The 13,812-nt window shown below is 42.8% G+C and overlaps 1 protein-coding gene across 1 annotated transcript in view; it reads left to right on the top strand.

The window, feature by feature from the left end:
* The window catches only part of LOC101161187 (proprotein convertase subtilisin/kexin type 4-like), a 234,265-nt gene that overhangs the window by 196,232 nt on the left and 24,221 nt on the right, over positions 1-13,812 (top strand). Inside the window, exons 14-16 of the mRNA XM_020709885.2 lie at positions 5,010-5,120; positions 5,298-5,391; positions 10,924-11,109. Of these exons, the coding sequence (XP_020565544.1) occupies positions 5,010-5,120; positions 5,298-5,391; positions 10,924-11,109 (391 nt within the window). The remainder of the gene's footprint in view (positions 1-5,009; positions 5,121-5,297; positions 5,392-10,923; positions 11,110-13,812) is intronic.

Genomic DNA, 13,812 nt, shown 5'->3' with positions numbered 1-13,812 from the left:
CCGTGACTGATGGCTTTAGAGACTGAGAAGGCTGTTGAGGGCCAATTCTCCTGAGACTGTGTCCACGCTTGAGCCAAGCCCCTCATTTTCCCTTCTGCATTACATTTCATAAAACTTTTTTACTCTTCACAAGCTAATTTACTTGACATTTTGAGGCAGACATGTTGAGTGTTTCTCTCCTGTAATTTCCACAAAGAACCTATTTAAAAAAAAATCCACATTTAAAGGCAATTAAACGGATGGAATTGTGTAACATCCAGCTAACCCAGCTGAGCAGTGCCTCGCAGCATTTCATGGTTACAGCAGTGCGTGTCCCAATGGCACAGATATAATTGAGACCTCTTCTTAATTACCTAATAAGCCTAATTAGTAACATTTTCTGAGATGAAAATTTGGCTGCCAGAGAGATGGAAATCAGAAGACTTTAAGTCTATTTGTTTCTTCATTTAAATCCTGGTGTTAATAAAATTAGTGTATTATGATGTAACCGAAACAAATCATTCTGGGATTGACCAAAAGGCTAATGCAGTCTTTAATGTTCTGGATAAACTTCCAATTATGGAGCACAAAAGGAAGAGAGGAGATAAGAGAAAACAAGCAAATTGAAATTGTCTATGGCTGTAGTTTCTTTAGTTTGTGTGGCACAGAGGTGCATCAAACTAACAAAACCTGATACGAAAGTGTTGTCATCAAGTCCACCAATCATGTGTTGGAGCTGCTGCAGCATCTCACTTAATGAGAAGTTGTTGGTACCACAGAAGGTGTCACCAACCTTTTCAGGGACTGAACAGATGGTGGCCCCCCCTTCTCCCTTTTTTTCTGTTTTTGAGGTCTTGCCAATACCCACTCCGTTGCTCCTGGGAAAATGACCTAACTCACAGGCAGCTGCTTAGTGCGGCTTGAGTGAGTCTTTACAGCCGTTTCTATTGAGGAGATTTAGCAGGACCTACCAGCTCAAAAAAAGGGGCGAGACCGCTGTGCAAGGGTCCCTGAGTAGCTGCAAAAATCAGTTTTGGTTGTACCATCCCACTAGCCTGAGCTTTTGGTGCCATTTCCAAAGTGGAAGCAAAAATCCAGACCATGGAGATCTCAAAGCTGCAACTCTGGTCACGTTTGTGTGCACCTTCCTCGGCTTTTGGCAGATGGTGTGAATGTCAACTGAGAAAGAGGGAAGGCCTGTGAATTAAAACGTGAATGGGGTTTCTCAACAGTTACAAAGAGGCTCCACGGAGGGTAGTGGGGGTGGCCCCTAGCAGATAAAAAGAAGGAGGGAGTAAAGCCCTTGTGAGGGGCACTTTGAGTTGAGGAGTGAGAGCGGATGAAGAAAATGTGAGGGCCACAGATTTGATATCTGAAGCGGGCGGTCGGGGGGCTTTAACATGCTTCGTGCTGCGCAGACAGAAGACTGCCTGTCACTCTGCAGTCGGCTTGGCTCAACCTCCCCTCCGACCACGCAGGAGGTGGAGAAAGGCCAAGCTGAAAACTGGATGGCTGTATTCTCTGGCTAATTACTTGATACACACCGCTTTACGTGGGCTTCAATCTGGACTCATTTGCTGCGCTCAAAAAAAAAACTATCTTTATTCGATTGAACCACTTTAAAAATGCCAAACCCAAACATTTCTGAATCTGCACATCTATCTTTTTGTAGAAATCCCAGGTCTGCTAATCAGATCTACTGCTCCATCATTCCCTGCTGCCTGTAATGTTGAGGCTGAAGAGTCCGGGGAATCTTCCTGAAAAGTAACTCAGCTCAGTGTTGCTTTTGCATCGACATGGCAGGGAACATCAAATCTGTCGTTTTTATTATGTTTTTTCTGCGTAAACCTGTTTCCTGCAGCTTTCTCCATCAGATATATGTCTGTGTGAGTTTATGACCATGAAGCTCAGGCAAGCCCGATCGATCGGCACTATAGGATTTAATGGGTGCTCTGCTCTCGCTCAGGGGACAGTTCAGGGGAGTACATTTAATCACTGAAAAAGACCAGGGTGGTGAGCCTTGGTCACCAGCAGTGATGATTTCAGGGATTCAGACATGCATATCAAAATTACTGAACCATCATTCATCTTCAAAACCCGCTCAGTCGTGTTTGGGGGTCACTGGGATGCTGGCGCCTACACAACTACTGTCGGCCAAAGGCGGTTACACGTTGGACAGTTTGTGAGTCCATCACAGGGCCACATATTCACACCTAAGAGACTATTTAGAGTCACCAATTAACCTATGAAATGTGTTTTTGGACTGGAGGAGAAAACTGCAGTGCCTGGAGAAAACCCACGCATGCATGAGGAGAACATGCAAACCCTAGAGGCCACCGTAACCCTCTTGCTATCTTAGATGACCCCACCCTTGCATAGACGTGTTCTCCCTACCATGACAAAGGTGGATAAAGGTGGAAAGATTTCATGTAATCCATGGACACCAGTGAAGATCACAAATCATTGAAGAAAAAAGATTCAGAGCACTATCTAGTGGGTCTAGATGACCCAACTCCCAATGTTAAAGTGCCTAGGATAGCACCAGGATTAAGGGACATCATGAAAAGTCTGGCTGCATGCATGGATTGTACATTTATCATGTGAACAGCACCATTTAGCTCTTTGGACAGGACCAGGGGATATTAAAGGAATGAAAAATTCACATGACACACCTAATTCTCACCTACTCCCCCTTAAGGTGCTAACACAACGGCTGCGTCGACTAGCGTTCAAGTGACCACTTACAATGAAAAATCCAGCCAAAGGCGTGTAGACCAAAGTTCTGGGCTTCCGCGTCTGGAACTCTCCTGATCATGTGTCGCGCAGGTTTTAAGTCCTGTCGCGGGCTCCACGTACAGAACCGGCGTTCATTGATCGTGGACTGAAAGTGCAACATGAACTTTTTGATGCTTAAATGCAATAATGCAGCACTGTGACCAATCAGGGACACAGATTTGATAGTGGTGTGTGGGTAGCATCTGCTTCAAAACAAGCACTTTTTCTGCCTGGTCATATTTATAGGAACAGAGCTCTGAAAACAAAAAGCCTGGAGCAAGATTTTCGGGAATTGTCAGGGCCTGCCTACTGTTGGTGGCGGACAAGGGCTAGTGAACAATAAAAAAGAAGAAGAAGAATCCCCTCCCTGCTGCTACCTGCCTGTCTGGCGCTGGTCCAGTGTGAACACCACCAGCTGGATGTGCGTCCATGAAACTGCGCAAAGCACATTCTTGATCGCGCAACATGTGACCTGTGTAAATGTAACATCTATTTAGACTTACGTGTTTTATAACCATTCGGTACGACCAGTTGCCCGCATTATGCCCATAGAAAGAAATGTTCATGAGTATTTCCTCTCTACAGGCTCACTGAGCGGTCTACATCCTTTATATTTTGTGCGGGACAACAGTTTTCTCCGTACAGATTTGACAAATTTTCAGCCACAGCCAGCCTGTATCCACCCTTAAGAGTGGTTGTGAATAAGGCTTTAAATGTGCATTTTGACACAGCACAGCAGTGGCAGCCATGTCTAAGAAAGTCTGGGTACATTCTAGCCTCCCTATTTTTTATAGCAACAAACTGGTGCAGTTTTTTTAAAATTGTTCTTCATTGAGTGTGAAATGACATTGGATCATGTGTCCCATGTTTTGAAAAAATCTCTGCGTTATTAATATCATCTTTCAGCGGAACAATCAGTGGTGGAGCCACAGGGGGGCGAGGGGGGCAGCTGCCTCATTAAGAAGTCATCAATAAAAGTTTCTTTAAGCACTGCAAAAATAACAAAAGCAATATTTTTAAAGGAAATAACAACAATACTAGAAATAATAAAGTTTTGCCACCCTTCCAAAGTCTTCTTCTGCCCCCCACCCCCCCTCCATATAAAGTGATCTAGCTCTGCTCCTGTGAACAATCTTCTATTGAAGCTCTGAAACACTCTAACTTTGCCATGTTTTGGGTTCAAAAAGAAACTGAAACTTTTGCATTTAATGCAAACCATTAAGACGAGACTCTTTTGTTGGAACAATTTTACTTGAAGTTCCAAAACAGAATCTTTATGGACTATCAGGATTTGTAGAAAATGCCTCATACCTTAACAAACTCCTGGATGCCCTTGAACTTCTGCTCCACACAGTTGTTTTACCTAATGCTATTATGCTGGGACCTACATGCTAAAAGTCATTGGTAGTGATTGTGGCTGATTAGATTATGTCCATTGATTGCGCAGGGTGCTGTTAGGACAGCAGTGGTGTGAGCTGCAGCTCCTGCACGTTCTCCTCACATGCGCTGTCGGAATAAGACGGAGGAGGCAGAGCCCCATGCAGGGCAGCAGATTGAGTTATTGATCGGGCCTCATCTTTCTCTCGTCTCCTTCTCCTCTCTGCTGCTCCCAGAGACCCCTTCATCAGGGTAATTAATTTTACTTATTGCAGATTAACGCTGTAAGGACTGCATGGTGGTATTGGCAAAAATCAGCTGCTTATCTCCATTGGATTGCACAGATGGAGGGGTACGGAAGCCTGCTCTGACTCAAGACTGTAACCGGAAGCAACGGACAAGAAGAAATCGCATGAAAATAGAAAATTTGAGGGACTGAATAGAGTCTTGGGTATTCTGAAGGAGGGGGAAGGTAAATGTGAAGAAAACTGAATGCCAGTGTGAAAAAGACAGGGAAGACAAGAGAGATGAGAGGCTTTTATTATGCAGTGGAGATTAAATGAGAGGATGACAGGCAGTGGTCATGTAGTCCCCATACTGCCAAGCTGCTTAAAGGTCAGCCATTGTGTTTAGCATCAAAATTGGGTAGGTAAATAATAAGTAATGAGGCTTGATTGTGGTCGTTCCAATGAAACAATGAATCAGTCCAACAGATGCACAGCTGCCCTCAGCTGCTGCTCACCTGGCAAGAAGTGACTTGTTGCTCTTTTTTGTCATGCAGAAAGCCACACCTTCAATTCCCAAATGTGTGGATGTATGAAAGGAAATTTGCTGGTTAATATTTTCCTTACAGACTGACTCTTCCCTGCCTTTTGCAGGTATGGCTTTGGAGTTTTGGATGCTGGGTTGTTGGTGCAGCAGGCGGCACTCTTCCAAAAGGTTGGACGGCAAAGGACGTGCACACAAGAAGTTGCATTCGACTCACCCAGGTAAAAGTGTTTATCAAACAAAAGCGTTTTTTTATCGTAAGACCTTCAATTTGTGGCTCAAGAATTTATTGACATCCTCACAGTGTTCCTCGGTTTTTATGTGTAACTCTCACAGATTTATTTGCATATTCAGAGCATGGAAAGAAATATTTGAATGATGGATTTTGTGGTCGTCAGAATCTTCTCTCCTGGAGACAGTGTTACGTTGAGGATTCACTCAGATGGCTGTCAGTGGACATCCAACGAGATCAGCTCTCTGGAGCATGTGCAGGTAAGTTTGCACAACGCAAACTTTGAGGGATTTGTTAAAAATGTTCAAAGATGGCGATGTTTATTTTGACAGTAGACTGGATTGACCAACATTGTGACTGTTTAAACAAAAAAATAAGCAGAATATCTCAATGTTTTCAGCAGGTTTTCAAAGTCTATGGTATTTTGGTATACTGTTCCCCTTTAATTTCCCTGACAAATTCTTTGAATTTAATTGATTTTTGTCATTCTTAAATTTTCTACCACCTTTTAGACTTGTCTAAATGTACCAAGTCCTAAGAAAGTTTTATATTTTGGTAAACACGAAGATTCGCTTTGTTGCTTCCCTACAGCTTTAAAGCCCATTGTATCCCATCAAGAGCTAACAAAACCCAGCCCCAGAGAACCCAAATCAAGGTTCTTTTGATTAAGATCAAACAAATATGTAAATAATGAACGAACAAGCTTTAAAAGGGAAAGCACCATTTTTTTCATTTCCCCTCATCTCTCCTCTTCTTCTCTAGCCTGTTGCTCCTCGGAAAACATCACAACGGTGGTATCTTTTTTATCCAGCTCTTCGAAAAACACTCCTATATTTTTGAGATATAACACGTAGAAATATGTTTTTTTTTTACTTGGGAACAGTTTTGTAATAAAGCTGTTCTCACTGCATTTTGCCCCAAAACAATAAAGCAGCAAAGCTTTAAGAACCTAACTTCTGCCTGAAACTGGGGAAGCTTAAAGATGTCGTACAAATTGTTTTCGAGTTTCTCTGTCGTGCGCTTTATCTGAGAATAGAAGAGATAAAAAAGAATCCCACTGTGATGTGCAATGTGTTGGCAGTGTCATTTGCAGAAAATGGCAAATCCGTGTTTTCTTGAGTACAGCCACATACATGCAAATGTGTTTATGCTTGATTGTGACAGCAGGCATACGTGTGTGTTTGTGCACACTGGAGTTTGTGCGAGCTCCCTGTGTTTGTGAGTTTGTGTACTTGTGAAATAGCAGCAAGAGAGAAGGAACAAGAAAGAGGGAGTGTGTCAGCATGTAAATTGAAAAGGCTTCATCTTTGCGGCTCTGCTCTCTGGCAGAAAGCGTGGGTCAGGCCATTGCTGCGAGGTGTGATTGATGGACGTGTTGCCGTGGTAACACCCCATAAACAGGCACAGGCTGTCAGTCTTTTTGCAGCTTGGCGGCTCTCTCTCTGCGATGTGCCATTGTCACACCAGATGTGCTGCTTGTGATGAACAGGGACAGGCAGGGTGTTTCAGGGCGTTTGTGGTGGTGTGTGTCTGTGGGGGTTAGAAGCTTATCTAAATTATTTAATTAATATCAATTTTGTCTTCCCTTTGACCTATTTTTTTCTACCCAATAGCCTTTTTTTCACACCTGTGATTGCTTCAGGACAGATTATTGCCTCGTCCCCCTGTTTGTCACGTTCAGTGCCTCAGCCCAGACCGATCAGATTTGAATTCAAACTTAGGCTCCCAGGGCTCACTCATGTTTGCACCGCCTCGCTGTGTTTCCAAAATGACTTCAGAGTTGAAGGCAGGAATGTCAAAGTGACATTTTCTGTCAGATATGCTGCAAAAAGATGATTAAAACCTCTGGTATTAAGACTGAGGTGGAAAAGTGCTGTTGATCTTACTGAAGGTTTACAAACCCAAAGCTAACAATGCTTTCTACTCCTTAAAATACAGATACGAGAGAAACAAACAACATTTTCACAAGCACTCCAAAATGGAATAATGTACAACTATATGTGGCAGACAAACAAGAAAGTAGTCAGACTTAAAGTACCAGGACACAATGAACATTATTCTGTCTTGAACAGATCTTGAAATTTCAAAATTACACTGACCATAAATATAAACGCAACACTTTTGTTATTGCTCCCATTTTTATGGTATGAACTCAAAGATGTGAAACATTTTCCACATACACAAAATAACCAGTTCTCTGAAATATTGTTCACAAATCTGTCTAAATCTGTGAAAGTGAGCACTTCTCCTTTGCCAAGACAATCCATCCCACCTCACAGGTGTGCCATATCAAGATGCTGATTAGACAGCATGATTATTGCACAGGTGTGCCTTAGACTGGCCACAAGAAAAGACCACTCTGAAATCTTCAGTTTTGTTTTATTGAGGGGGTCAGGGGACTCAGACAACCAGTCAGTATCTGGTGTGACCACCATTTGCCTCATGAAGTGCGACACATCTCCTTTGCATAGATTTGATCAGGTTGTCTATTGTGGCCTGTGGAATGTTGGTCCACTCTTCTTAAATGGCTGTGCGAAGTTGCTGGATATTGGCAGGAACTGGAACACGCTGTTGTATACGCCGATCCAGAGCATCCCAAACATGCTCAATGGGTGACATGTCCGGTGAGTATGCTGGCCATGCAAGAACTGGGATGTTTTCAGCTTCCAAGAATTGTGTACAGATCCTTGCAACATGGGTCCGTGCATTATGCTGCAACATGAGGTGATATTGTTGGATGTACGGCACAACAATGGGCCCCAGGATCTCGTCACGGTATCTCTGTGCATTCAAAATGCCATCAATGAAATGCACCTGTGTTCTTCGCCCATAACATATGCCTGCCCATACCATAACCCCACCACCACCATGGGCTACTGGATCCACAACATTGACATCAGAAAACCGCTCAACCACACGATGCCAAACACGCTGTCTGCCATCTGCCCTGAACAGTGTAAACCGGGATTCATCCGTGAAGAGAAAACCTCTCCAACGTGCCAGACGCCATCGCATATGAGCATTTGCCCACTCAAGTCGGTTACAACGACGAACTGGAGTGAGGTCGAGACCTCGATGAGGACGACGAGCATGAAGATGAGCTTCCCTGAGACGGTTTCTGACAGTTTGTGCAGAAATTCTGTGGTCATGCAAACCGATTGTTTCAGCAGCTGTCCGAGTGGCTGGTCTCAGACGATCTTGGAGGTGGACATGCTGGATGTGGAGGTCTTGGGCTGGTGTGGTTACACATAGTCTGCGGTTGTGAGGCCGGTTGGATGTGCTGCCAAATTCTCTGAAATGCCTTTGGAGACGGCTTATGGTGGAGAAATGGACATTCAATTCCCTAGCAACAGCTCTGGTGGACATTCCTGCTATCAGCATGCCATTGCACGCTCCCTCAAAACTTGCAACATCTGTGGCATTGTGCTGTGTGAAACAACTGAAGATTTCAGAGTGGCCTTTTCTTGTGGCCAGTCTAAGGCATACCTGTGCAATACTCATGCTGTCTAATCAGCATCTTGATATGGCACACCTGTGAGGTGGGATGGATTGTCTTGGCAAAAGAGAAGTGCTCACTATCACAGATTTAGACAGATTTGTGAACAATATTTCAGAGAACGTGTTATTTTGTGTATGTGGAAAATGTTTCACATCTTTGAGTTCATACCATAAAAAATGGGAGCAATAACAAAAGTGTTGCGTTTATATTTTTGGTCAGTATATTTTGAGTAAAAGCTTATGGCATGCTTTACCACATGTAAGGGTTAATGGCCGACGAAGTATGCATAATCACTTTTTAACGCACTCTATGGAAGCCTGAACCGTCCAACGCGAAGTGCGTTAAGAAGTAATAATGCATACTTCGAAGGCCATTAACCCGCTTATACCATGGTCACTTACAAAAGAAATAAATACCTGTTTCTAGTCCTAACTTATTGTTTTTTCCAACTTTGTATTGCTTTTCTCACTAAAGGCGAACTATTTGTTACATGGTGCGGCGCGTACCACGTAACAAGTAGTCCGCGTCGTGCCGCAACACCGCTACTGTCAAGATTCGACGCTGACCTTTCCGATGGGTTGAATAAAGCATCATTTCAGAGAGAAAGTTCCCCTCTTACCGCTTGTTCTTGTCCAAATGATGAAGCAAAAGGTTGTTTTAAAGAAGCCGGTGCAGTGATACAAAACATTTAAGCTAGGTGACCGGAACTTCTTTTTTCACCGTGCGATTATCCTGTAGTATATCACTTTTAATGCACACCCAGCAGCCAATCAGAATCGAGTATTCACCCGGACCATGGTATAATATAAAATAATTCCAAGGCTGTTACTCAGTGGCGACTGCTCTGATGACTAACTGATAAGTTGTAGGTTCAAGCACGGCATGGAAGTTTACTAAAAATAGTTGTTTACAGTGATGATACAATGATCTCAGAGAAATTAAGAGAATTGCTTTTTTAACTAAACAAAATGTGAAAATGACATCTTTGTTTTCTTCAACACCCAAATTAATAGTAACATCATATTGAGTGGACAAAATCTGTCTTTTGAAAATTTGAACTGTGTTTCTGCAAATTCCCTGCGACAGACTGGTGACCTGTTCCCGCCTTTTCCTGACATTAGCCAGGACAGCACAGTGGGTTAAGAAGATGGGTGGATGAATGAGTTTCAGCCTTTATTCTTTAAAAGTTTAATCTTTTTAAAGAAATCTTAATAGTTTTGTTTTCACCATAAGATACAACGCCCTCCGGTTCACAGGTTGTGTTGCAGAGTTGTGGTGTGGTTAAAAAAGCTGTCCCACTCTCACCCAGATGGTCCTACATTAGACACTCGTATTGTATTAGGAAGAAGTTGAAAGTTGACTATAAAAAGAGCCCAGATCATCACACTTCCCCCTTGTGCTTGACATGCTCCATGGTTTTTGTGTGGTAGTGGTCATTGTGGTGCTGCTTTCTCACACAATAGTATAGTATATACTATCACTTTCTCACACAATTTACCAAACTGACTAGTTTTTGTTATTAAAGTATTGTGTTAGTCTTCAAACTCAGTTAGCCATTAATCCATAGGTTAATGTCAGATCATGAATTTGCTGGCAAGTCCTTTTTTTATCTGGAGTAAACCAATTGCTGTTTTTCTAATGTCGCTGCAGATCGTTCAGCTTTTCTCAATCCATTCTTACCTTCAATCCTCTTTTTTTTACAGCTTATCACTTAATTTCTATATCATTTTAAAAAACAAGTAGACAGCAAAAGCAGAATGAAAATAAAATGATAAATTAAAAAACAGTAAGTCTAATAAACCAGGGTTAGAGTCTTCATACCTGGGACGGTAAAAGTGTTTAGTTTTTCTGAAAGCAAAAAAAGTCATTTCTATACTCTGATATTTGCTGTGAAACTGTAAGGTGTGTTAAACACAATGTATTTCTTTCTTTTTTTAGCTCCTACATGATAAGACTTTATTCATCCCACTAGAGGACACTGTATATGTCAAGTTAAACAGCTGCTGATTTCAAATGTGTCATCTAACTCAGCAAACTGTGGATTCCTTACAACAGTCTCACATCTATGAAGTGTAGAAAAAGACACTTTGACAGCTCCTGAAGTTGACAGTGCACAGCTGCATCAGGAGTAAACGTTCTGAGGTCTCCTTCTCTGCTCGTCACCACACACTTTCACACCTGCAAAAGTCTCCCTCTGCTGACCTTTCTTATGATCTGTTTGCATTTGAAAAAGTCAAATCACTTTTTAATCCATGTCCCCTTCTTTCATTCTTCATCCCCTGCTTCTCACCAGGTGAGACTGGGTGTTTCCGCCAGGTGTCGTGGTGACCTCTCTGTAAGTCTGGAGTCTCCAGGCGGCACAGTGTCCATGCTGTTGGATTCGCGGCCTAATGATGCCTCCACTGCTGGCCTGAAGAACTGGACGCTGATGACGGTGCACTGCTGGGGGGAGCAGCCACGAGGCCACTGGACGCTCAAGGTCTGAGGCTGCTTTGCTTAAATGCTGTCACTCTTTTAAAACTGTCTTTATCCTGTCTCACAGAGGAACTCACAGATTACACAAAAGTCTCTTATTTTTGTTTTTTTCTATCAATAACATTTAATTTAAGGATGAAGGGTACCTCTGCATCACTAAAGCAACAAGAAAAAAAGCTTTGTCTAGTTTTTTACTTATTTCAACACACTGTCTAAATCTGTTTGATATACCTGTCCCTATGATATAGAAATAATTTGCTCTGCTTCACGTTGTCCTCCTTCAGTTACTGCAGTGTATAGAAGTTTAAAAATAGCCCAACTCAGCTCAGCTTGGTTCAGTTCATTTTGCAATAGCAAAGTGAATCATCCCTTACTTTCATCTCCGAGCTTCAGCCAAGCATGGCAATCTTCATTTTCCTCTCCGCACTCTTCTTTTCCCTTTTATTTTCCTCCCATAGATGTGTTGATGTTTGATATGGAGGAAGGAGCTAAAATGGAAGGGAAATTAAGATGGGAAGGTTAAGTAACCTTGGTCGGGTTTGACAGACACAATGCTGCTGACGTCTGATTAGAATCCATTCCCACAGACAGTGTTGCACTGAGGTCATTTACTGTATATGTGTGGGCAGCGGCAGGAGACTATTTGTCCGTCTGTGTGCAAATAGGCCTCAGTCCTTGTACGCAGTTGGAGGTTTTTAAAGAAAGAGCTGTGAGGATGAAACACACCCACCCCCCTGTCCTCTATCACCAAGTTCCTCCTGCAAACTCACACATACACATTTGGACTCTTTTACTCTCCCTCTGCCTTTTTGTCACTGCGTCTCTCCCATGTCCTCCTGCAAATTTCTTGTACCCTCTGTGACCAATTACCAGGGCCCAGTGTGCCGCAGGTATGGGGGTGGGGTGGGGTGGGTGGGATGCTACCGATGCCTTATAACAGCGCTGCTGCTCATTACTGGAGGGCCGAGGCGAATCACAGCCGTGCTCACAAAACCGCCAGCCTCTGAAGTGCTGCATACCCTCACATTTAATCAGCACATACATGTACCCAAATACTTGCCCCAACAGGAACCTGCAACAATCTTTTCCTGCTGGATCTTCAAAACTTGATGTGTGCAAACCTTTTTTTCACTATTACACTGATTATAAATTATATCTAAATTTACCTTATTTAACGACTGCTGCAGCAAGATTGCATCAGACAGGCAGCAAAGCCAATTAAACTCCCAATGATACATGAAGGGAAACAGAGGACAAACAGGACTAATGCAAAAGAGGGGCTGTGGAGAGCCAAGGATAAACGGCAAAGTGGAGGCTCTGGAGAAAGTCTTTCTCTGGTATCTCCTGGATGAGTGTTGCAAAACTCAAGGTTTTGCAGTGTAGAAGTAAAGAGGTGTGTGTGGGGGGGCACATCTATGGAAATTCTACATTGATTTGTCATAATGACAATTGTCAAAGTGAGCAGTGGCCGTGCTGGAATAAAAGCGAGACTGAGGGGAAGGAGGGTTTTATGGCTTGAGGCACGGCTGACCTTCCAGCACTGTGAAGGAGAGCAGGATTGGAAATTCGCTGTTGCTCCTCATGCACCCCCCTCCACCCCTGCCTCCCTTCCTCCATCAGCTGAATGCTTGCAATATTGTGAAGACATTCGTACACACAATAGACTCTCAGCAAAGACAAAGCAGCAGGACCAACAGTATTTAAAGCGAACGCGCACAACGAGCTTTACCAAGAAGCTGCTAAAAGTACGTCTGACTTAATTTTCTTCATCCTCCCTCCGGTCGCTCATTCATCCACAGTCTCTACTTTACCTTTTGACTCAGTGCATGCTGTTTCCATGCTTCCCTTTCATCCTTATCCTGTTGCGTCAAGGTTTTGTTCCACAGAAAACGGTCAAAGACAGCCCTAATAATTCATTAGTGTTTCACATAGCAGGGACTCAGCAGCGTCGCACAAAGGTTTTTCACTCACACTTTCTGCATCTGTTATATCATCTGTTCACACTATCATACAAGGTGTTTCAGTTAACTGACCCCCAAGGATATGTCTGTGAAATGTTTCACATTCTAATGTTTCTTTTGTTCATTTTGACTTTAATTCATGTTTGGTTGCTTTTCTTTTCTCTAAAACTCCTTTCGTCCTCTGTTAGCTTTAAGTTTCGTTATCCTTTGCAAACTTTAGTCATCAAGTTTCTATTTCAGATGAAAACTTAATCTTTTTAGGTCTGTTCTTATATTTTTGGTTTTCTCTTGTTTTGCCATCAGTGTCATGCATCCTAGCCAGATTTGTCTGCCATAGTGTTTCCTTGTAGCTCTCTTTAATTGTATTATTCCATCATGCAGAATCTTAATTAATCTACATGCAAACCAGGCATTTGACACTTGTTTAGTCTATAGTGGTCACTGTGGACAAACAGGAAGAGGCTTCTTCTTCTGTTTTTTTTACTACTGTTTACTAGCACATGTCCTCCACCTACAGTTGGAAGAGACTTGGTGCGAAATGTCAAAGCAGTGCAAGTTTTGCAATTTGGCCACAAATCGAAAAAGAGTCCTTGATATGGCAAATATGAATTAGCTTCATCTCAGGAGAGTGGTCTTGGGTTAACAATTTTTGAAAAACAAATGTAGATGTTGTCAGGCTAGTCGCCAGGTCTGGATTCACGAGATAAACCAAATTCACATGTAACTAATAAATCAGAGTCCCTGAT

Source organism: Oryzias latipes, chromosome 16, assembly GCF_002234675.1.
Source record: "Oryzias latipes chromosome 16, ASM223467v1".
Taxonomy (NCBI): Eukaryota; Metazoa; Chordata; class Actinopteri; order Beloniformes; family Adrianichthyidae; genus Oryzias; species Oryzias latipes.
Note: the sequence above shows the minus strand (reverse complement) of the source record. Positions and strands in the feature narration are given on the sequence as shown.